General features: G+C 42.9%; 1 protein-coding gene across 3 annotated transcripts in view; it reads right to left on the reverse strand.

Moving 5' to 3' along the window:
- Positions 1-25,179, reverse strand: part of PIK3R6 (phosphoinositide-3-kinase regulatory subunit 6) — a 73,327-nt gene that overhangs the window by 31,078 nt on the left and 17,070 nt on the right. For all 3 annotated transcript variants that reach the window (XR_016443944.1, XM_090060939.1, XM_090060938.1), the window contains exons 2-6: positions 13,900-14,032; positions 9,136-9,219; positions 5,790-5,881; positions 2,387-2,455; positions 981-1,113 (exon numbers count right to left, since the gene is read on the reverse strand). Coding sequence is in view for 2 of the 3 variants with exons in the window: in XM_090060939.1 (XP_089917065.1) it covers positions 981-1,113; positions 2,387-2,455; positions 5,790-5,881; positions 9,136-9,219; positions 13,900-13,912 (391 nt within the window). In the remaining variant the exon portion in view is untranslated. The remainder of the gene's footprint in view (positions 1-980; positions 1,114-2,386; positions 2,456-5,789; positions 5,882-9,135; positions 9,220-13,899; positions 14,033-25,179) is intronic.

A 25,179-nucleotide genomic window follows, 5' to 3' on the forward strand; every position in this document is an offset into this window, starting at 1 on the left:
GGGCAGGGACCATCTTTTTGTTCTGGGTTTGTACTGAGCCTAGTATAAAATAGTCCAGGCCTATCACTAGGACTCCTCACAGACATGGAGGGATGTTTCTGTGCATGAGTCTTCTCTTTCCTATGCAGTCAGAGTACTTGTATCCATTCTCCCACATAAGTCCAGCTTGAAATTTCCATGAGAAAAAGTACAGTGTGTTTCTTTCCCATGTAACAGGCTACAGACCTTTGAGAAATAAAATAGGAATTGTCTCTGCCCCAAAACAGAGCCCCTAAGGTATATCTACACAGCAAACAAAATGCAATTGTAACACAGGGAGGCATAGTCCTAGCTTTAATCTACCTATCCTAGGTAACAGTACTAATGACAACATAGTGACAGTTTGTTCCCTGTGCCTGAAGAAGGGAGTTTGTGTCCAAAAGCTTGCAAAGAGCAATTTTTCCAACTATTTGCTTGGTTTAGTAAAAGATATTACATCTACCCAAAGAACTTTGTCTGCCTATGTCCTTAGACCAACACAGCTACAACCAACAACCCTAAAACATAGCAACAGACATTTTGGCAAGGGTAAACAAACAGTGTATGAATCAGGGTCCTCAGTGGACTAGTAAAACCTGTGCTTAAGTACATGCCATCATATCTTTATTTAAAGAGAGGTAGTTAGCCACGTTAGTCTGAAGTCAGGTAGAAGGCAAGGCAGGGTGGCACCTTAGAGACTGACTTGTTTGGGAATGAACAAGCTTTTGTAGGCAACAGCCTACTTTGTCAGATGCTATGCATTTAGCACAAGTGATAATAGCAAGCTAGCATGGTGTACGTTCATTCCCTCTGCAGGCACACCTACAGAAGGGTAAAGGTATGTGGCACATGGGGAATGCCTATCACATCTCTGGACCTATACTTCTGTTTAGGTAATCATTACAAAATAATGAGATTCCATAGCTATATGCTCCACAGAAAAGAACATGAAATACACTAACCTGGTGCTACCCTTTCTGTTTTTAACCGACAAGCATAGTCCAGGCCAATGGTGCAGTAGGGCTTGGGCAGGGTTAATAGCTTCTTGCAGAAATCATATATTCTTCCATAGAGATCATCTGAAAAGCACGGAGCCTGGCATTGGAAAGAAATGGTTAATGAGATCCTATTGGAGACTGTGGCAGGACAGGCCCTGAGGGCTGCTGTGACTCCCCCTGTGAACCACCCTAGTCCTGACCCGACTCCAGGTTCTCTGTATAACACCATCTTTTTTATCCTTCCTGCCATGCTGATTGGGAGGCTGCCCCTGAGTCCTAGAGTGATGTCCTTGGTGCCTAGCAGGCTCACTCTATCTCTGCCCTTTGTGCCCTCTGTCCTCTAGCAAGACTTTGCCCATCTTCTGCAGGTAGCTTATACCCCAGTTGGAACTACTCACACCCTGTGGACATAACTCAAATTTAGCAGTCTCAGCTCATGACCCTAGTGGCTCTAATCCAGCCTTAGGGGCTCTAATCATGGTCTCTGTCCTCTCCTATAGCCATGCCCATGCCTTGCAGGTGTCACTCAGTTGTACTTCACTCCCCTGTACAGACTTCAGCCCTCTGGGCCTCAGCCTGCAGGTTTCTCTGGCTGTAGGCCTCTAGCCTGGGCCCACTTGCTCTGACCCAGCTTCTTGGTCCCAGCCTTCCCTTTTCTTCAGGCTCAGGCTCTAACCCCCTTAGTTGCACCTGGTCCCAGTCTCCCTCTTTTCCTTTCTGTCTGTGGTGCCCTGCCCCTGGTAGAGCCTCTCCAGCATATCTGCATGGCCTCCTAAGCACCCCTACAGCCATCATCCGGTCTTCTGGCAGTTACTATCTTTAAACCTATCACCACATTCTGCCTTGATTCAAACAGATGCCACCCTGAAGTCAGTGGGGTGAACTAGACCCTAAGACAGAAATAACAGAGATTCTACAGAAATCTAGAAATACTCGTGCAGGGATACAGACTGGGGCAGATTTTTAAAGGCATTTAGGCAGCTAGACATTTCTGAAAACCTCAGCACCTACTTGAATATTTAGGCATCTAACTATCTTTAAAAAATTGGCCCTAGGTGACTTTACAAATCCTCTCTCACTCTATATATATCACATCCTGTGTAGTTAAAGCTGAGACTTCAAACACACAAAAATGGGAAATACTAGGTTCCTGCATAAACACCAATCTGTCAGCACAGCACAGCTGTAGTGCTTCTGAGCACCGTCTGTTGCAGGCACTTGTGAATGTCAGCACAAAAAATGGGTATAGTGTGGCCGACTGAATGCTTATTTAGAAATGTTATTTAGGAATGAGACTAATAGTGGTATCATGACCAGAGCCCATAGCTTGGGATGTCTCTGGATTCAGTGGTATTATCTGCAGATCTTACCTTTATTAGTGTATACATCAGCGTATGGAGCAGGGGGATGATATAATGTCTATAATCTCCTCTTTCTGCCTGCAAAACCAAAAACAACAATTAAGTAAAGCTTCTTCAGTTCAGTGATTAGCAGACTGGAAAGGCAGCTGAGCAGTGCTGAATCAGAGAAAAGCAGTTGGAAATACCAAGCACTCTCTGTTCTTGTGAGGTGTGGTGGGTGGCTTTTAAATGGAAATGTTGGGTCCTGTCTGTTCAGGCCAAACAAATTAAAACTCTTATGCCTCTGGTGAGATGTTGGCAAAGGTACAAGACATTTGGCTGCCCTTCCTTTTCAGTCCGGATTGAAGCTACTGGCCACAAGCTTTGTTTTCTCAGTTCCCTAGAAACCCAGGAAAGCCACAGAGCTCCACATGTCTTTTATTCACTGAGCTCCCATCACTAGGCATATTTTATAGATTCTTAATTGCTTAAATACTGTATGATGCTATATACAGATCTTACATGGGCTGGAAAGGGTTAACACACCGTGGTGAGTACCATTAATTACCTGCACTTAGGGGGCAGTGATGGGTCTGTGGGAAGGAGATAAAATGAAGATTGTTCAATTGATTGGCGGTGGCTAGTAAGGAGCATAGATTAATTATTTTTGCTTGGGAAGGAAAGCTTGATTATAAGCAAGAACTGAACAGGACTGGCTGGTAAGAAGCTGATGATTGTTAAGAGAGCCATGGAGGGATGCCTGCTGGGTCTCAGAGCTAAGTTTAAGAAGTTGCCGGGTTGTCAACTATTCATAAATTTATGGACACACTGGGAAAAAAACAAACCCTAAACATTCCTTTCTGTAAAAACCCATAAAAACATTTTCCCCCTCTGTAAAAATATAGAGCCAGGTTGAAATACAGAGCATAGCAATGCCACTTGCTATCTGAATGGGAGCACAGCACCCTGCACATATGGAACCCCTTTATTAGGGCCTGCTAAACCCCTGCCCTGGCTCTAGCTATGTGATGCTGCTGTGTGTCTATGCCTGTCTTCTGCCTATAGCAGCTGTTCACACTGCAAGTACAGGGAGAGGAGTGCTGGAGATGGGATGGAGTTCCAGAATAGGAGGAGAAAAGCAATGAGTGGGGGTCTGTGCTGGGACAAGGAGAGCAGGAATGGTGGAGATCAGGCTGGGGGGACAGGCTGGAAGGGTAGGATGGTGCAGAGTGTATTCAGGGATGTCAGGGTATGGGTTGAGTAGGGGACTCCTGTGGTGGGGGCATCAGGGTATAAAACTACTTCTGCAATCACACAGGGATGCCCACCCAAGGGTTTTTTTAATTACTGACAGAAAAACACATATCAGTAAAAAAAGTTTCTCTGTTAGTAAAAAAAATACATTCAGATTGTCAGTAAAAATAATTTATTGGGTTGACAATCCGCTAAGAAGCCTCAAAAGGGCTGAAAACCAAGCCCAGCTGGGACAGACACCTTAATTTTATATTTGTTTTGTGGCCGTGACTTTGGTCTCTGTCACCCAGGAAGGGAAGGAGGGGATGAACTGTTGGGGTGACCTGGGAACAGGTCTTAACAGTAAGCCATCAGAATGGCAGGAAACACTGCTGTCCTGCTATGACAGGGTGCTGGAGCAGTGACCTCATTACAGATGGATTTTTTTCCCCATTATGTATCCTAGTGTCATTTAGCATTTCTGCCTGGCACTGAACATTGACACAGACTTGGAATGTGTGCATATCCACTGCGCAGCCATAGTTAAAAGTGTGCTACAGCACTAATTATATTGTGTTAAGGGCTTAAAGGGGCTTCATTTAACAGGTCTAGCATTGCCTAGGAATAGAAATCCATTTGCCTGTAACTGAACAGTAAAACTTAGTGATCTTATCCAAATATATCTTTGGATGAAATTATTTGTAATAGAGCTGAGCAGGAAATTAGCTCTTCTTAAAAGGAAATGCTGATGAAAATGTATTTTTAGTTGAAATATTTGTTTGGAAAACAACTATTTTTAGCAACTGAACACCAGAAACAGAATGCACACTGAGCTGGAATTTGCTGGCTTGCTAAGTGCTGTGTCAGCTATTGCAAGGCATCAAGAACAGGGCCAACACTGTGATGCAGCAGATGCCTTGTGCCTCTGATCCTTGACTGGGGGGTTGGTAATCCTGGTGTTGGCCAGATTTCAAAGTACAGAAAGTTTTCCAGAATAAACCTATGAGATCTTTTTCTATCTTGAAAGGCTGGGGGAATACAGTTTCCAATGTGCAAGTACTGATGTCTCTCTTTAGTAGCTGGCCTCAGCAACTACAAAGCCTGCACAAGGAGGAATTATTTTTTTTCACACAGCAGGGACTTGTGCTTTACCATGAAAAGGTCCTGGATTTAAGCTTTACGCTGTGAGCTGCACAAATTTTGGTTGGTGTTAGTACTGTATAGCTTGCGTTTGGAGCAGTCATACTACAGGCAGCGGGGACCTAAAAGACCAAAAAATAAGATTCCCCCATTCCCATTCTGGGCTTCCCTTCTGCCCCCCAGGGCTCCCTACCTGCCCTTCAGGGGTTCCCCTGCCTCCTCCCATCCCTGGGACATTATTTACTTGTGGATGCCTGCACTGTCTGTGCCAACCATTTATCAATGAAAAGTTGGATTTTCAACAAAACAGATTTTTCCCCCCAGATAATGGTCTACTCTGCATTCCATATAAAATTTCAATTGTCCATCCAAAAGCCAAATGACTCAAACTCCACATATCCTGCCTATGGTGCCTTGTAGGAGTCTGGAATCCTAGAATACAGTTCTTCTTTATGATCCAAGTTCCCCATGTAGCTTGGATCTCCCATAATATACCTTTGCCAAGGACTTCCATTTATGTAACTGTTTCACCTTACTATGAGAAGGGACTGTGGTGTACCACGATCCAAAAGAAGACGCATCATCCACAAGGAACTGGAATAGGAGATACCTGAACTGTAACTCCCATGAAGCACTGCAGCAGTTCAGAATTTAAATATCTGGGGGTTTATTTTGTTCTGTTTTAGTTCTTGCCAAAATGCTCTGTAACCGTTCTTAAGCTATTTTTTTCAGTTTTATCAAAATTCTCCTTGAGCGTGGGGATAGAAGGTCCATTTGCCAAGCAGTTTTAACATTGACGTTTTTCAAGGGAGCCTACCCGCTGGCTTGTACAGAGGGAACCAGACTGATGACCGTGACAGTGGTACTTGGAGGTTACGATAATGTCTCTGCAGTCTCCAGAGACCACTATGGTGTTCCTCCACAGCACTGCCTAGAACAGTGAGTAAAAACCACTTCAGATGCAGAAGCCTAACCACTATGCCAGTGAAAACCATTTCAAAGACACAAGCTTAACGGGTATCTGGACCTATTGGAAGACATCGCTGAAGATGATGTTTACCCTTTCCAGCTCCTTCACAAGGATTTTAGCCAAGATGGTGCTGTTCCCAGGATTCCGGTCAGTTTTTTTATGCAAGGTCCATCGCAACATCCCTGTGAAGCCAAAAAAAGGAAAAAGGGGCTAGGAAGTGATGTTAAGAAGTGAGCACATTCTAACCAAACTAAAGACTAAGAGTATGGGGATCGGGGTTCTTCTTCCAGAATTAGAAAGTCCAGATTAGGTATATGGCAGTAGCATAGGTATGCCAATCTATTTCCTTATGCAGAAAAGCCTGTACAATTGGTGCATTTTCCACGTTAGGTAAGTCATGCCACCCTGAGCACACTGATGGGGTGTTACAGGGCATAGGGCTCCACCAGAAGACTCTCCCCTACACTCATTACATTTATCTACTCTTCCATGGAAGAGATGTGAGCAACGATCTCTGAGCCATTGCCTTCTCTCTAGCAGCACTTGGTGTGAATGTATGTGAAGGCTTGAGCACTATTCACAATGCAAAGCCTCAAGGTAGTGAAAGACTGTCAAACCCCAAGCATTCAGGAATCATGAATCAGGTCCTAAAAAATCAAGGCGGTTCTAAAAACCTGATGATTTGTAAACCAGTGCCAAATGTTTGGTTTTTGTATTTGCCAGCTGACTCCCGAATGTTTTGGCTGCACTTGTTACATGTTTAAGTATATCTCCACAAGCATGAAAGGTAGAAAATAATTGTAATACAATAGGGAATGGCAGGGTTCAGATGGGTGGGAAAGAAGAAGATATCAGTCTCTTGCTACTAGGAGCTGGGGGTCTGATGAAAATGCTAAATGTTGTGAGACTTAAAAAGAGACAGCAAAACACTGCAGACAAATAAAAACCCTGTGCATATTTATATGGTTTCTCTGCTGGCCTTGGGTCTACTAGTGACAAAGCTCTACCCACTCACTCCTACTGGCACAAAGACCTGTAATTAGTGGAGTAGGTGGCTTGGTCTGGCTTGGAGTGCACACTCTAGAGTTTAGCTCAGTTGGTCTGCCTTGGAAAAACCTAAGAGTAGCACTGAGAATGGGAGGGGAAGGGCAAATGCCAAATAGACATGCCCCATGCGACAACAACTTCCCCTTGGTACAACTGCTTCAATCCTGATTTTTAAATGAATGCTAAGCCAACCCAGAGAGAAACCAGGAAAGAGTATGCTACTTTCCTGCATTGAGTCCATGCTCCTGGTGAGTTGATCCAAAGCAGAAGTGCGGGGGGATCAGTCCTAATATGCTCCCCATTCACAATGACCCGTTTGCTATTATGGGTGCATTACTTTGCATAACATGAAATTTCCACCTTCATCTCTTTTGGACCAATAACTCTCTTTGGCTGGTCAATTAGATCTGCTTACCACCATCTCCAGGATAAAAATCACTGCACTGAAACTGCTCTCTGATGTTGTGGGTTTGCTGGCAATGAAAGACTTAAAGAAAAAGCATCTCAAAAACAGTCTGCCCACCAGGCCCTGCCTAAGACGTTGAATAACTCAGTGTGCACTGACAGCCCTTGTTTTTTAATGTTCAGCAGCAGCAGCAGCAACAACCACAGCCTTTTCTACACAGAACAGGATCCAGTATGTAGGACCCCATCCCAGAACACCAGCTGGGCTGCCACAAGCAGCTTCTGCTATAAAGACAAAAGGAATGGAAATATGTTCAGTTCTAAGAACACTATGGGTGGCATGTTTCAACAAGACCCTGGATAGCACAAAGTGTAGGCACCCACACATCTGATTGTGGTTAGGTTGTGTAGCCACAGCCTTTGTGCACCTTATGTATGTGTTCTGTGGACAATTTAGTGACAGAATTGCACTTAATTGTTTGGAGTGACTTTTAGAATATGTCTTCACTGAAATCAAAGGTGTGATTCAGCACAGGTGAGCACAAATTTTAATCTGGCTAGCACAGGTAGCAAAAGCACTGAAGATGTGGCACAGATTTCAGGTGGGATAGCAACTTCAGGCTCTCTTGTGGGTTTGTTCTGCCCATGCTTCTACATGTCCACTGCTGTTGTCCATCCTAGTGAAGTCAAGGCTAGTGTTAGCATGCCAAGTCTTGCTGCACACTTCTGACTACAATGTAGGTATGTCCTAAATGAAACTCCTAGGGTACATTGTGCAAATTGCCTGTGGAAGGTATACTGTAAGAAGCTGGGAATTATTAGCTGTGGCATATGTGGGCTAAGTTCTGCTCTCTCTCACGTTAGCTCTCTCACTGGAGCAACTCTGATGACTTTAGTTCTCACTTGTGGTCAGTTCTCACATCACAATTTAGCCCATGGCCTGGTGAATAATTCAGTGTCCCACAAATCAGGATGCCTGATTCTGCTTCTCGCTCACTTCATAACCATGAGCAAGTTCCCCAGACTTCAAGCTCTTTTTAGCCTTCTGTTAAAAAGGAAGCTAATGTTCCTCTCCTCCTCCTCCTCCCCCTCCAAAGGCAGTGGTGACGTGTGAAGAAAAGCCTTTGAGATCCTGTGATAAAGGTTCTAGAAAAGGTGTGAGGGTTATTATTACACTTCCATAGAGATTTGCTTGCCTGTCTGGGGCAGGCAGATGTTGTTGCTGCTGTTCCCAGAATGCAGCACAGGAATAAGGGGTATAAAATCCATGCATATTAGTTTTTCAAACATTAAGAATTGGGTGAGATAAAATCTAATTTCAATTAACTGTAAAGTATTCTGGAAGTTCCAAGTAAAATCCATCTTTTTTTATGAATTAATTTTCCCAGGACTCTAGAGTGCAGTTATTTGATTGACAGCGCAAGGCTTCACCCTGCAGACCAATGATACAAGGCACTTAAAATTACCTTATTGATTTGGGGAGCCCAAAACACTTAATCAAGAAGAATATTAACCCACTTGGAGGTAAACTAATAGGGAAACTGAGTCACAGAAACGTGAGTTATTGAATGTCATACAGTAAATCAGTGGCAGAGCTGGGAATGAAGCTCTGAACTGTTACTCAGTCTCCTCATCTAATCATTATATCTTTCTGGTTACAGAGCGATCAGAATTTGGGAGACTCTGGAAAGAAAAGAGATTAGATTTCTAATTTCTGTGGGGAAAAGTCTTGTTCAGAATCAGGGGTTGGTCAAAACTTTTGGTGTTTCTGGGAACAAGTCCAGCAATGCACGATCAACGTATTGAGGAGATAAGAGCTTTCCATATCATCTACCCCAACTTGGTCAGAGTAGAATAGAACACCTGGATGTTATAGGGTCAGTGGGACCAAATAAAACCAAAAACAGTTGACTCTAAGATATTCTAAGACAAAAAAAACAGCACTAGGTAGCTGGTAGCTGTACAGAAAGAGGGCCTATCTTACCTCGCTCATTCTGGAAGGCAGGGTGGTGTCCATCGAGTTCTCGAAGCAGGGCATGCACGCTGCGGAGAATGTCTGACTCAGCCTCTAACATAGAGAGGAGGAAAATGATGTGAGCCAAGGCAGCTCCGCTGTTCTTTCACCAGTTGTACAGCCTGGGGTTCAGGAGAGATGTATTCACTGCATATAGGCAAAGCACTTATACTTTTATCACTTTCATTTAGGATAGAGCAAATGTTTTCCAATGTTAAAAAGGTCACATCAGAATGGCAGAGCACTTGTACGGATCCCTGTAGATTAAGACCAAAATATTTAGAACTGGGCTACTACAGCTGTGCTGCTAAATGCTTGATAGTGAATTCCCTGATTTAGCAGAGGGAAGGTATGGAAACGGAGGCAACACAAATTCTGCAGATGACTGTTTGTGTTTTTGAGTGTCTTTAGGAAGAAGTGATTCAGTAGCAGATAGTCTATAGAACAATAGAAACTTCTTTAAACTCTAGTATTATAATGGAGTGATGCCTATTTACAGCAGGTAAAGATTTGAGCCATAATATGAAGTACCATCTTGATAACTAGTCAAAATTTGTGTGTAGAATAGGGAATAAAGATACTGCCAAAGGAATCAGCACTGATGCTGAGACAGTTAACAGTGTGTACACTCATTCTAGGAACAGAGAGAGCATTAGTTTAGATTGCTATCATTAACAACCTCGGTATCTGAAATGCTGAAAACTTAAGGTTCAACAAGGAACTTTATCTGCCTCTTCCCAACCCTGTTCCTTACACCTATACCAAGAGACATCCTTCTAGCCAATGCATTTCAAATTTAAGACCCTTGTTCCTTACCATTCTGCCCCATCTGCTAATTAATGACGTAAAAACTCTCTCACCCACTTACTAGTCATTTGAAGACCAAGCTACATTGAGTTTCTTGGTTTTTTTCTTCCATTTATGAATCCTCCTACCTCATGACTGAGGTCAGGAAACCATAGTATTTTCATTGTTTATCCTCTACATATGATCACAGACTCATCCAACTCCATTTACACGCAAGCAAAATCTACTTTTCTTCCATGAAATCCCTTCTTGCCTCCTATTAACCATTCCATGTATAACACAAAACACCTTCTGCTCTACAAACCAGAAATAACTTTGCCATCACCATTATTTCTGTGAGTGATGTGGTTCTGTAACCATGATAGTCGATCTTTGGCCTGACAACATCCACCCTGTACATACTGGTTTGACTTCCAGAGTACCTCTGTTTCCTAAGCAGGCTATAAATGCAGGCACACTCCAACTCCAAACCAATGTTTCCAGTGCTAAGAATTTTACAGGAATTCTTAGAATTGGAAATAAACATCTGGCCATGGACTGTTATCTAGCTGAGAGCAAGTAACTTTCCCACTTTATTCAGGATTACACACACACGTATGTATACACACACAAACACACAACCCAGTCCAAAATTTACCATCCTTTTCGCTTGCCTTTAGTATTAATTTACCTATCATCTTTCTCCTGTGTTCAGCTGTACTTGAATTCCCTCCTGCAGAACTCCTGTATCACAGACCCTACTTCCTGATGCTTCAGAGATGCCTAAATTAATCACTGGCTTAAGACTCCTTTGGATTTATAGCCTTCCTAAAAAAATGAGCTTCTCTGAAGATCGAAGGCCAGAGCACGCAGTCTGGATGTTGTCAGTCTGAAAACAGTTTATAGTGATAGGTGGGTATTATGATCTCAGAATCAAACCTGGAAGGTGATGCTGAGGGTCTTTCTGGTTTGGAGAGCAAAAGGTGCTTTATGGTTTTTATGGAATGGTGAATGGGAGTCCAGGACAGCTTAGTGGAATTGTAAATGGGTCAGGAGGTCTGTAAGAACTGGATTAAGATGGTAAAAAAGGAAAATGTTATGGTTTCTTGACTTCAGTTAGAAGGTTCATACATGGTAAGAAACTGGTGAGTTAGTAAATGCCAAAGCAGCATTTCTGTACAAATGAGTTTATCCTTTACCATGTAGAATGGGGGACAATACAGTGAGGAACACATATCTTAAGACTTTTCAAAACACAGACTTATACCAGCTTAGTAAAACCTGTGAAGATACCCATTTTGATTGAAGAATACTTTATTAAGAGTAAATCAGAAATGATTTATCCAACTTTCTCTACATATTTGTTTGTCTGTTTAGTTGGTTGCTTTTTCTTTCTTTCTTTCTTTTTTTTTTTTGATTGCTGGGTCTTACATCATAGGTGAATTAGAAGGAGTAGGGATTTGGATAAAATCAGTTTAATTGTTCCTGGGATGTATGGAAGTAAGGAAAAAATAGTTTGCCCAAAAGTTCTACTTGAAATATTTGCACTCTTACCTCTAAAATATGGCCAATAATAATGGGCTGGGTTCATACATACTCTGTCAACATGAAGGGGCTTAGTGTAAATGAGAATCAGGGCTAGATTCTGTCTGAATTGTGGCAACTTGTTGTGGACCAGGATCCCACCATACAAAAACAGCACAAAAAGCAATCCCTGCCCCAAACAGCTTAGTCTATTTCTCACTGAAGGAAGGAGGAAATATTCAAGTATGAAGGGAACCCTTTAGGTATGTATATAGGTTTTTGGACTGATTCTCTGCTTGAGTACACGTCAGTCAGCAGAGGGTAAGCCTCAGGTATGGACCGACATAGCAATGGAAACATTTCCCAGAGAAATGCACTTGTAAAGGTTCATAGAGGAAACACTGCTGGCAGGGGACATACGTGGCCCTGTGCCATCCAGGAACAGATCGATACCAGACTTGTAGAACGAAATGGCAGCATCCAGAACAACTCAGACATAACAGCCATTTACTAAGAAGAGATCTCTTGCATACAGCCATGAAGTTTCACAAACACCTTCACTTCTTAAAGAAGATGAAGGAAGCAAAACGCTTTAAATTTACACGTTCCTTCAACCCTATAATCCAAGGTAATATTATCAATCTATCCAACCACACCCAAAGAGTTTAGCATCAGGAAAAGCTTTCATTAAAACAAGATTTTTTTAATGGAATCTTGAGCAAAATTACTATGGAAATATTGTATTACTGCATTATTATTATATTGTATTATTATTCTAATATATTTTGGAATTAAATATTTTTCTTTTTTGAACATTTTGAATTGTGGAAAATTTTTCATTCTGAATAGTCTTTTCATTTTATACCCCTTATTTTTCACATTTGATGGCATGCTGTGCATATTCAGCTATAGTTCCATGTCATACTAGGACATAATGCAATAGCTGAACTATTCTGCTGTTTTTCATTTTCTTTTTAAATTGTTTAAGTCAGATGTTACTTCAAAATTATTTCTAAATCAAAATATGTTCTGTTTGCATTTTAATAAATTATTTCCTTGTGTGGATCAAAGTGTTAACCTCTTCTATTACAATACAAACAAGAAAGATTTTGACTTAGAAAGGAAGATAAAATGTGTCAAACAGCATGACGTAGGAGCCCTCCTTAATTATTTTACAAATAAAAAATAGAGTTTAATTTTTATACTAGGTTATAATATGACATACTAGTTGTTATTGCTGACTTCCCTTGAAATAACATAAAATAATAACTTGGAAACACTCATAAAGTAAAATTTAGAGTAAAAAGTCAATTTTCAAAATTCCAACATTTAAAATTTCCAAAATATTTTTTCTGATTTTCAATTACACTTGAAATGATAAAAATATTGGGGGTTTTTTGTTTCATTATTGATTTTCAAAATTTCCTACAAAATGGAAATTTCAAGTTTCACCAAGTTGTATTAAGAACATCTCCAATGAAGAACATGGACGAGTTGCCAAAACTACTAGAATGACCTGCAGTGCTATGCTTGTCTTCTGGTTAATCATAAAGATAGAGAAGGAAACCCAAAATAAGCCAGCGGGTTCTATATAGTTCTATATAGTACCTTCTACTATTCTTTTCTTTGCCCAGTTACAGCACTCTATGCACCCTTAAAGCAAATAGCCAGATGCTAATTGTACTATATAGGGTTCTTATTTAATTACAGGTATTGTGTATAGCATTTGATAAGGCCTTTTCCAGCTACTTATCACTTTGCTAACATTTTTCTTCTATGAATGAAATTTGCCATGCTTGGTTTTGTGCCCAGATTAAAATTTCTGGGAAACTACTGTACTAGCTTGAGGTAATAGAGGTTTTGTTCATCCTCTGGAACAAGTTTACTGTATGACTTTTGGCAAGTTACTTAATTTTTTGTGCCACATTTTCCCATCTGTAAAATGGTTTGTTTTGTCTGTAAGCTTTTCAGGGAAGGAAAGCTTTGACACTGTCTCTCTACAGCACCTTGCAAAATTCAATCCTAATTTTTATGCATCCAAGTTGTGCTACCTCTCTGTGCAGAGCTATATTAACCATCCTTGGTTAGGTCAGCAAATAACACCTTTGTTTTGGAGATGGGAAAACTAAGGCACAAAAAAGCTGATGAGAGATGGCTGTGTTGAAAATAAAAATGGATCACTGGACTACCAGGCCCAGCCATACAATCAGCCTTCCTCCCTGTGCCTTCTTGAGAAACAGGTGGATGAGCTACCTGCTCAGCCCCTCTGAAATACTGGTGTAGCAAGGTCTAGATCCATCCTAATAATTTGGGGAAGTTATATCTCAGTAAGCCTCTTGCTATGATGAAGGCTACAGGGCTGCTTGGCAGGCATAAGCAATGTCCCTCCCTGCCCACCCCCACAAGCAAAAGGTGATCACAGACCAGTGTTCTCCATGAATGCGCCAAGGTTGTAGCAGGGGACTGTTCTGTCTGTCGCAATGCTTCCTGCACAGCTGGGTGAGTGGATGGCAGCTTCTCACTCCTACCAGGCATGGCCTTATGTCCACTGTCTATCCTGCAAAACAAGAGTGTGGCATGTTGAGTCTCAAGATGATAATGAAATCAGGCCTGCCAAGGTGTGACAGCTAGAGGGAGGTTGGGCAAAACCAGGGAGCTACCACTTGCCCAGGCAGCTACAAAGCATACTGACAGCCAGACTCCACAGTCAAGACCCTGCAAGGGAGACCATGGTCATAATTGTTATTTTATTGCCAACATCAGCAGAGACCTGGGGTTGAATAGGTCATCAACACAGACTTTCCCTCTGCCCCTTGGTGATGATTCTTCCTGGCCATCAAATGGGTATAATGGAGAAGTGATGTATGAGATGAACTGGATCTGCCATTGCCCATACAGTATGGCTGGAAACCTAACTTAATCACACCAAGAGGTCTTTCTGAACCCTGTCTGAAAGCTGGTTCTTTACCAGGGATATTGGTTGTAGCTGTGTTAGTCTAAAGGCAAAAGCAGTCAGAACTCTTGCGATATTCTTATTAGATAGCTCTTATTAGATAGCTGATTAGATTAGATAGTTAGATAGTTGTAAAGGAATTTCTTTATTTGCAAGCTTTCAGGTTCTTTACCCAGGACCTCCTCAAAACCTTGGAAGATCTCAGGGCTTGTTTCAGCACCCTGGCATTCAATGGAAAAGAGGACTTTTTGCAAGAGTCCTTGCCCCATGATCCCTATCTCACTCTAAAGGTAATAGGGAACCACTAAAAGATGGGACTTAGGGACTGGTACCTCTAGGATCGGAAATGTCATGAATTATGCCTGAAAGGGGCAGGCTGCACCCTGTACAAGTAGTAGGCCTGTACTACTGCAAATAGGCAGCTATTTGAATCAGCTTTGGATCTGGCTGCTTCGGATGCCAGGGCTCCAATCCAAAGCTCTGGACTGGTTTCCTGCTTCAATTCAGTAACAGTGACTGAAGCTTTGGAGCCACTTCGGAGATCTGGCCATAGGATATAATGGGGAATCAGTGAAGTATCTATAACTTTGTTGTTTGTTGTCTGATTTGGATGAAACTTGGGGGGGGGGGGTGGTAGCCTCTGCTGAGAGCATGAAGCCTGCCAAGTTTCAAGAAGATCGGTGTAGGGGTTTGGGGGAAACTGGACCCCAAATTCTTGAAAGCAAAACTCATGTCATGTGTATGTGTTACACCACAGGGGGGTGAACACTGCAGGGGTGGTGGCCCCTGGTGTGGCCACGAAGCCTGCCAAGTTTCAAGAAAAACAGTGCAGGGCTTTGGGGGGAATTAGTAGCTACTAGATTATTAATGAGTTAATAAGCAAGGATTAACACCTACAAAACCAGGCTAAGGAGAGGAAAGAATCAATACAGACAATCAACTGCCCCAAGACAGGGACAGTTAGTCCCACAAGCACCCATGGCATGAGTTTTGTCTGCAGGCAGCTAGGGGTGCAGGGCCCCAGACCGCAGAAGCTCTGCACCGATCTCCTTGACAGCTGGCAGGCTTCGTGACCACAGCACGGGCTAGCAGGCCTGCAGCTTTCAGCCGGCTGCACCTTAACACACGGTGTCATCTACGTCACGAGTTTTGTCTGTCAGCAGCTTGAGGTGCAGTTCTCTCCAAACCCCTGTACCTATCTCCTTGAAACTTGGCAGGCTTTGTGGCCTCAGCAGGGGCCACCATCCCTGCAGTTTTCACCCCCCTGTGGTGTAACACATACATGTGACATGAGTTTTGCTTTCAAGAATTTGGGGTGCAGTTCCCCCCGAACTCCTGCACCTATCTTCTTGAACCTTGGCAGGCTTCATGCTCTCAGCAGAGGCTACCACCCCTACAAGTTTCATCCAAATCAGACAAAAAACAACAAAGGTATAGATATTTAACTGATTCCCCATTATACCCTATGGCTGGATCTCTGAAGTGGCTCCGAAGCTCTTCCGAAGTGGTTTGGAAGCTCCGAACCACTTTGAAAAGCCTAAAGAAGCCAGCTCTTCGATCCAGACATGCTGCTTCAGTGTCTTAAGTGTCCAAATCTTCTCTGGATCCAAAGCATGGTCCAAAGCCTCGCACAGTCCTCACAAGTAGTAGCACGCTCCATGCGTTCTGTTCTTTAATTGCATTACACCAAATTGAATTGGGTTGAGTTTAAAAAGCAGGTCTGCTCCTCTTTGGCTCCTGTTATTGCATCTCTGGGTTTGGGCTTCTGCAAGATGATCTTTAGGGAGAGTATAATTTAATTTTTGCAGCTGAAAATCCCACTTCTCCCTCATCCCAATGTAACCCCTTCCTTCTCACTATAATAAACCTGACCTTCAATCAGAGAGTCAAAAATGCAACGTGTACTCTCCCTAAAGAACATCCTGCAGAAGCCCAAACCCAGAGATGCACTCTGAAGAGGAGCACTCTGCAATTGGCTTTAGACTGTGCTTTCAGTCCAATGCTGTGACAGTCAGGTTTTATGATGAGAGTGGAGGAAAAACAGGAACTGGTGGTGATGGTAAGTGGGGAATGCAAGGAGGAAGAGGAGGAAGGGTGGGGACTGCAATGAGTTACAGAGAAGCATTATGAAGATTCAAATAGCAAAGGTGAGCACCTAAGACATCAATACTTCTCAACACAGGTCAGGCGTCACAGACTGAAGCTGGCCACAAATTTTCTATCCAAATGATCTCCGGATCAAGCACTGTGTCTATACAACTATATTTTGCTATGAGAATTTTTTAAATCTTTGAACTGTGATTGAAGAAAAACAATTTAGGGTCAGATTGGTGTTTGACTGCATCTGTCTATGATGCTGCAGTGCTGCATGGGGGCTGGAATCATTTGCCTCATGCTGCATTCTCTCCATCCACACTGGGAAGTGGTTATTTGTGTTAGTCTTAAGTCGGGAAGAAGACTGGACAGGGCGGCACCTTTCAGATTAGGAGCCATCTTTCCTTCTCTTCAGTCATTGCTCCCTGAGTTATGAACCTTGACCATGCTCTGTTTCTGACAGTGCCCTGCAGTATGCCTCTGCCCCAGCGATACCTTGTAACCCAGCAGTCCTGTAACCATGGGTGTGTGTGCAGATGTAAATAGCCGTAGGCAAACTGTGATTCTATTCCAGCCTGCTTGCATCCCTGAAAACTAGTTGATGTCAAAGGTAGGTGGGTCCTGCAGGAGCTGCTTTTTTGTGATTTAAGGGTAAGGTGTATTACAAAAGTAGATGTTTTTCTTGTTTTTCTATTTGTGGTAAAAATATATGTCAATATGCGTGTGTGTGTGTGAATATATACTGTGTGTGGTGTGTGTGTGTGTGTATCTATATATGGTTATATATATCTACACTCTGAGTATCACTCCACAAAGAGAAGGGGAACCTTAACCCGTTACAAAAACCACCTGCGTGCCCATACAAAGGCTTGTTGGCCACCCAAACCCGTTACAATATCCGCGTTGTACACTACACACACAAGCAACTTCTGGTCTCTCAGACCAGGCAATCCTTTCCTTTCATCCCCACCCCACTTGCAGGGTCACATACTCAGTTCACCTGTCAAAAATAGATGTAGTCATGGATTTTCAGGACTTGAACAGTCAAGTGCACATTGCCATTGTGAAATAACTCATTGATTGAGCACGTTGCAGAGGTAGGCATATCGCTATGGGTGACTCAGGTCCCTTGGGAGCATTCTGCTTTCTACATTTCTTTAAAAAATTAAAAAAAAAAAAAAAAAGAAGAATTCTGCAGCAACTGAAGTTTACAAAACCCACCACAGCTCTGTCAGCTTTTTATTTCTGGCTTCTGCCTCTGACAATCAGCCCTGGATCTCTGCTATCCTCACAGACTTCCGCTTCTCACTGGGCAGCAAGCTGCTCAAAGTTAGCATAGCTAGATGGAGGGGGAGGAGGGGAAGGGGGGAGTTTCCTGTTGTGATGGCAGCGTGCATCCTGCCATCTGACAGCTGGAATTGCTGAGCTACTGGACAGAGACATGGGTCATTATTTAGTAAAGCAAACGCTTTCTTGTTCTGAGCTTCCCAAATCCCTCCTTCTGCTCACTGCCATACACTCTCTTACCATCCTTATCTAACCCTTGCTGCAACACAGAATACTTCTCTTTTTCTACTTCTCTCTTTCTTTCCTTGGTAAGCCTAATTAGGCAACATGAGCAATTACTCGGAGATTAACAGGTAGTTAAAGGGTGACCAATATTCCATGGTGATAACAAGGTCCCACATACAACTAGCACCCTAGCACACTATCTGCTCCTCATCGGTAGGCAGAAGGCATGTGAGCTTAAACCAGTGAGAAGCACTGAGGAACCCCTCGTGGTCTTGAAGTTTTCCTCTCTTCTATTTTAAAGGTTCTGTGCAAGCTGCAGCGAATACAGCCCTCCTTCCAACTTCCTCTTTGCTACCTCTTATCTTGATTGCAAAGGCTACAAATATACTCAGCCTCCTGACCTCTCATTTTGCTCAGCAATGTTGAGAAAACTGTACAAAATAAGTTAAAATGTGTGCTGGCTTTTCTCCCTTCTCTCCAATCCACAGGATCTCCCAGTGTCAAATAACTCCCCCCTCCCCTCCCACGCTGCAAATGAGTAGTGCAGAGAACACCTGCCTGTGCAGCACGTGCAGCGTGTGGCACCATAGATGGGTCTGCGGCACCATACACTGCATGTCTGCATTCATCTGGATGCGCCCCATGAAGCCCCAAATAATCCCCTCCTGTTCCATTCTCTAGGCCAGAAGCTAGCTTGTGAAAATATCCCCTTTGTTCATAGAAAGATCATGCCTTTAATAACTTATGTCTAGATGCAAAAAACTTCCCCAAGGGGTAGGCATGACAATGCCAGGACAGATACAGGCCGTCCTTGACTTAAGATGTTTCGAATTACAATGAATGGCACTGACAACATTTATAAATTAACACTCTGTTTCGACTTTCTGACATCAGTTTTGACTTTAAGGTGCTCAATCCAATGCAACACCATGCCAGCGAACAAGTTTGCTGTATCATCCATCTCCCTGGAGTCTATCTGTCCAAACTTCCTTGGACACTTTCCTTAAGAAGGCAGACGAGACTGAAAAAACCTGCAGCCAAGATTCCTGAGAAGACTCCAGCCAAGAGTCCTTCAAAAAGTCCAGCAAAGTCACCTCAGAGAAATCCTTCCAAATCAATATGATTGCTATTTACAATCTAAACACATTAATGTAGCTATATTAATCATCTCTAATTGATTGAGTACAAAATTCTGGGTTATTTTTGGTGAAAATAGGGCATCGGGCCTTGGTTCAGGAACCAATCTGCCATTTATAAGATTAGTACAATAAAGATCACCAAAACTTAGCATTCAAAAAGCATGAGGTACATACCCCAAAGTATCATGAGCCTGCCTTAAAAAACCTGAGTGTTAGGGTGCGTGAAAGTGACATTTTCAGACTTTCCTCTGCACTTCTTAGAGCTCAAAATGTATTAAAAAAGAAAAAGAAAGAGGAAAGTCTTCTATTATCCCATAGCTCCATAAACTGGAACACAAAATCTTGCAACCCTTTTTGGTTAAATCCCCAGACTAGGCAATACTGCATTTGTATTATTTTATTTTATTTTTAAAAGCCAGTTTGCTTCTGGGAAGACCACAGAAGCCTAGGGTCCTCTCTTCCACTACCTAACAGGAACAGGCCATAGAACGAGCATGGTGGTGACCTACTGAAAAATGACAATTATTGCCAATTTTGTTGATGGCTTTTATATCCGAGTCTCACTGCTGACACGTAGGAGGAAAGGTTAGCTTAATTTAGAACTCACCCACAAACAACACATTTCTAAATTTAGAATCAAGCTATAGAAATATGAAGTCTTTTTGGCTGCTTGCAGACATGAGAAAAAGAAACCCCAAGCTGCGCTTTCCTTTAAACTCGGCATGTACCTATGCCGAGCCCAGTGCATGTCCAGAAAAGGCAGTGTGTTAGTTTAACCCAGCTCTGCAGTGTCTGTATAGACTGGGCACTTTAATGGGACTTTTTTGGGTTTTTTACCTAATAGCTGATTGAATAAGTTATAGATAAAAGTACCAAAAAGTCCTGTTGAAGTGCCCAATCTATGCAGATGCTGCAGAGCTGGGTTGCACTAATGTACTGCTTTTTCTGGTAAAATGTGTTTATTTTTTTCTCCATATCTCCAAGCAGCCAAAGAATTTTCCATTTGTGAGAAGTTTAACATTCATGTGGGGTTTTTTTTTTAAATCTGACTCTTCTGATTGCTTTGGAAGCAAAACCAAGAACTGTTAGTGCTTGGACAACAGACACTAAACAGAATTCAGTTTTAAATCTATGTTTCTTGAAAATGGTTTCTTTCTAAGAAAAAATGAACATGACATTCTGAAACAACTCTTATATCTGTTACCTTAAACGTTAGTCTAGTCATGTCACTTAATGAACTATGAAACGACACTTGGATACTAGCGAAAGAGAGATGGTTTAGGAACTGATACAGAACAGGAGGTCAAGAACCATACAGTGTCGTGTCCCTGGCCCATTTACCCTACAATACCAAATACAAATCTGGGAAAGCAAGAGAGACTCTACTCCTTCCTATGCTTCATCAAGACTTGTTTAACTACAGTAGGCCTCAGTCACTTCCACTGGTACAAACCCAAATATGGCACTAGAGATGCACACATCAGGAGACAAAGGGATTGCACTGTAACTAAGACCCACAATCAGCCTGCACACTTTTTTTTTTTTTTTACAGGTAATGGAGAAAAGAGTCTAGCCTGACTTCCAGACCATGGAGAGTTGTATTAGTGGTTAGCAAAAGCATCTTCTGCCTTTGTAAACTGGTAATAACAGATATGGCCAGACAGAGGCCGTAGGCATGGAACCCTCCAGTACCAGAAATGCTTCCTAGGTAGAACTGCTCTTTAGAGGAAAAGATTCTCTGGAGAAATATCAAAACATTTCTTGAGAACCCAAGCCACCAAAGACTGATGTTCCGATCCTTAGTTATTAGAGCTGATCTTCAGCTGGGTGAATCAATGTAGTCTCATTGATCTTAGTAGAGCCATAGTAATTTAAGCCCTGCTATTTGGCAGAAAGTATGGCTGGATGACACCTTAGGAATTCAGTGGTTCAGAGGGGCAAGAGCTTTCTTAGACAACAACCTACTGTGTATTTGATGAATTAGAGCACCAGCATCAGGCTAAGAACCAATCCACACTGCTGCTGGAAAGAAAACATTAGCCTTAGTCCTGATCCTGCAGACGTGTAGGCACATTCATAACTTTGCATCTTACAAGGAGGCCTGTTGACATGGATGCAACTGTGCAGTTATACAATGTCATACATGGTAATAGGGTAGGAGCCTTGGCAGGCGGACAGCAGGCCGGGTGGAACAGCAAGTCATTGCAGTGACACAATAATCCCCTACAATTTCTGTTCTGTACCACAGTTGTCCAGTTAAGATTGATGACTCAGTTTGGACAGCTTAAAGGACATGGAAAAAGAGTGCAACATGAAATGAAGAGCTATACCAGCAAAAGCATTTGGCAGCTAAGGGCTCAGGGTCTATTTTCATTGCAAATACGTATTTTCGAAAGGTGTGTAACACCCACATGGCGGGAACATGTCATCACACCAGTTATGGAAACAAGTTCTTCATAAGCTAGCCTATTATGGTATTCACAAAAAAGAAATTCCACCGGAAAAAAACAGCTCAGGAAGAAAAAAGTAATTATATGGAAACAGAGTCAAATCTAAGGAGTTCCTTTAAATCATCGTGTCATAAGTGATATCACCATCCTAGAGGGTGGAGAACCAGAAGAATGACAAAAGACACTGTGTGGAAATCACTGAACTAGCACGGTGATGGATGGAGCAGTGGAAACTGTCAGCTATATAATTAGAGTAACCTGAAGAGGAATACAAAGCCTGAAGCATATGGGTTATATATAATGCTGGGTTTTGAGAACAGGACAGGGTGTGCTTTTTGGAATGAACAGCCTGGAGTCATGTGTTAATGGGTATTGGTCTCACCCATTATCTATGCAAAGGTAAAATCACCTTCCCATTCCCCACTCTCTTTCTCCCTGTTTATGCACCTTGGTGGAAACTGTACTGAGCTCTTTATCCAGTACAACCTCTCAGTTCTTTTCAGTCACTGCTTTCCAGGACAGCACAGTCCATTTTGTAGGTAGCCTGTATTCCCTGCTCCTGGACTTCTACCTTTGCATTTGGCTGCAGAAAGTGCATTTTGTTTGAATGGGCCTTTCTTACCAAAGAATCCATATTATTTTGTCCAGCTGCCCTGTTCTCAACCCTGCTGACCACAGTGCCAATTTTTGGGCTCATTTCTGCTGTGAAGTTGACAAACTGGTCAGTTTTTTCCCATCACAAAATGATGAGCCTTTGTCATTTTGCTTGGTGGGGGGGAACTAATGCTCATCATATAGATCACTGAGGGGACCCAAACAGCAGGCTCATCAGAGAACCAGTGAACCCAAATTGGTATTACATTCCTTGAATAAGGCATGAGATACTTTTACCTGCTCGGTCCTGTTCTCTCAGTGGTGTGGGAAGGAATTATTCTGACTGGAAGCAAAAAGCACATTTAGCACACACCCTCGGGGAGGTTGTTAGCCCAGGGACTGAACTTGCAACCCTTTTACCCAAGACCATAAATTTCTGTTACTGGAACTAGAAGGTCCAACACTATAACTGACATAGTCACCACTACATACTACCGACAACAGGTAGAGCTTATACAGAGTTATAGCATTAGACGCCCAATTCCCATAATTATTCTTTAGCAGCAGAGGAGCTAGAGAAAAATCTGTCCCTGCTCAGCTGCCTGACTAAAAGACTCCTCACCCTAGGAGGAAGCAGCCTCACTGCAACACCCACCAGAGCCAGGTGCAGTTTACAGGGACTAGGAGCTATTGTGCCTTTTCTTCCTATACTACTGCAGTAGGGAGCAACAGGGAGCTAGCTCCCAGTGAAATGTTAAGGTGGGACTCAGCTCCTCTGAAGAAGGGATGGAGGCAGAAGTGCTTTCTCAGAAGGAAATCATTGGAGTCAGGGTAGAGGTGCCCTCAGATTGTAGCAAACCCCCAGTTTTTCTTTTAAAAAAAATGCATTCCCTTCCCTTCCCCAACCATTTCTGACTTTTTCTCTCCCTCTCTATTCTTATAGAAAAGTATAAGTGAGCTAAGATATAGGATAAGTTTCAGCATTTTATTTTGGTAGCAAGTTGTATTTGTTTTGCTTTTTCTCCTTCTTTATATTTTATAATTATTATGTTTATATTGATTTTTACTGTTCTATATTACTGTTTTACTGATACTATATGATTTAGGCTTACATATGTAAGTTAGCATAAGTCATGTCAAGTTTCCATCTTGTGTCCCCTGATGGTGTAACCTATGACTCAAATATATTCCTCCCATGTAAATTGGTTCCTGGATGAATGGGAATGAATGAGGGTGCTTGAGAGACAGTGGCAGTAGGTCTAAAAATACCTTCCTCTGAATGACCAAACCATCAACACCAATACCTGGACCAATGACCCAGCCATTGGAACCACCCTCAGCATTCAACAAACAAAAGATGAGGCAACCCACCATTATGCCAAGGCTGCACATGCTCAGGAAGAACACCTGGAGCCCTCTGGGACAGGACTGACCTTGCCTGGACAGGCCCTCCCCATAGGAGATCATAGGTAGTCTGCCCCATAAAAAGGGGTAGTGAAGACTGACTCCTTGGGATGCCCTCTCCATCTGGACCAGCACCATGCCACACCACCTATCCACACAGAGGCCCTGCCGGTGACCCCTCCCCCCGCCCGCTCTGGACAACACCTGCTGGACAAGGACCTCTTTCTAGCCTGGATAGGTAGCTATCACTCCCCACCCCCCTTTTCAACCAAGGACTTGGACTCTGTTTCTCTTTCCTGCCTGGACTCCAACCCTTCCACTGAGTCTCTCTCTCCTGTTGCCATTGTGCATGCTTGTGTGTGTGTGTGTGGGGGGGGGAACCACTAACTTCATGGGGCTGTGTAGTGTGTTGCCTGTTTAATAAAACTGTTATCTGGACCCTGAGTTGGGTTTTGCTTTACTACAGTCTGGCCCTGCTCCAATTTCTGCTCCTCACCCCTCTAACTTCTGTCTCATTTCTCCCTCTCCTGCTTCTGGCTCCCCGCCACCTCCAACACCTGTCTTGAGCTCCTCTCTGCCTCCAACCCTCTGTTTCTTTGCCACTGTCTTATCCCCACTGCCTTTTCCCCTGATCTCTGCCACGGTTATTGTCTCATCCCCCTGCCTTTTCCCCCAATCTTTGCCACTGTTATTGCCTTATACCCACTGCCTTTTCCCCTGATCTCTGCCACGGTTATTGCCTTTTCCCCGGATCTCTGCCACAGCTATTGCTTTATCTCCACTGCCTTTTCTCCTGATCTCTCCCACAGTTATTGCCTTGTCCCCACTGCCTTTTCCCATGAGCTCCCAAGTTTCTGCCTCAGTGTCTTTCCTGACTGTCTCCTCCTTGCCTCTGGGCTTTTTCCCTTGCACCAGTGACCTTGAGTAACCCTGGGGCCACTTGATCTTAAGTAATCCCAAACCTCAGTTCTTCAGCCCAGCTTCTCTCTAATCCCAGTTCTGGCAACTTTCTCTCTCAGCTTAACCTTCCCACACGGTATCCCAAGTACCCCAAATGCACACATACATACTGTACCATCCAAGTTAGGAACTCACCTGTGTGCATTTGGAGATGGGTGATATGGGTGTGAATTGGTGAATATACATATATGTCATCGTGTGTGTAATATACAAACTAGTGATCCACATATGTGTAGGTAGTGACAACTGTTTGTTGTCTAATTTTCTGATTTGTGTATGTGCTTGAATTGGTGATAAGTATGCATGTACCTAGGCTGGTTTGGATGTGTACAGGCCTGAGTTGGTAGTGTGTGTGTGTGTGTGTGTGTGAGTATGTACCCAATTGATTTTTATGTTTGTATATGTGCAATTGTGTCACACCCTCCTGTCTAACAGCACAATATTGAGATCCTGAGAGTTGGCCTGACCCCACAGGGCTACAAGATTACTTTGATCTTTGATCCCATCTACCCATGTTAGTTGCAATTGTTTATTGAAAGTTAGAGGCGAGTTTCTGAAAAGCCACCAGGCCAAGGACATTGGTTCCAGGAACATCTTG

The sequence above is a fragment of the Crocodylus siamensis genome, chromosome 8, assembly GCF_052110815.1.
Source record: "Crocodylus siamensis isolate JL-2025a chromosome 8, ASM5211081v1, whole genome shotgun sequence".
Classification (NCBI taxonomy): Eukaryota; Metazoa; Chordata; order Crocodylia; family Crocodylidae; genus Crocodylus; species Crocodylus siamensis.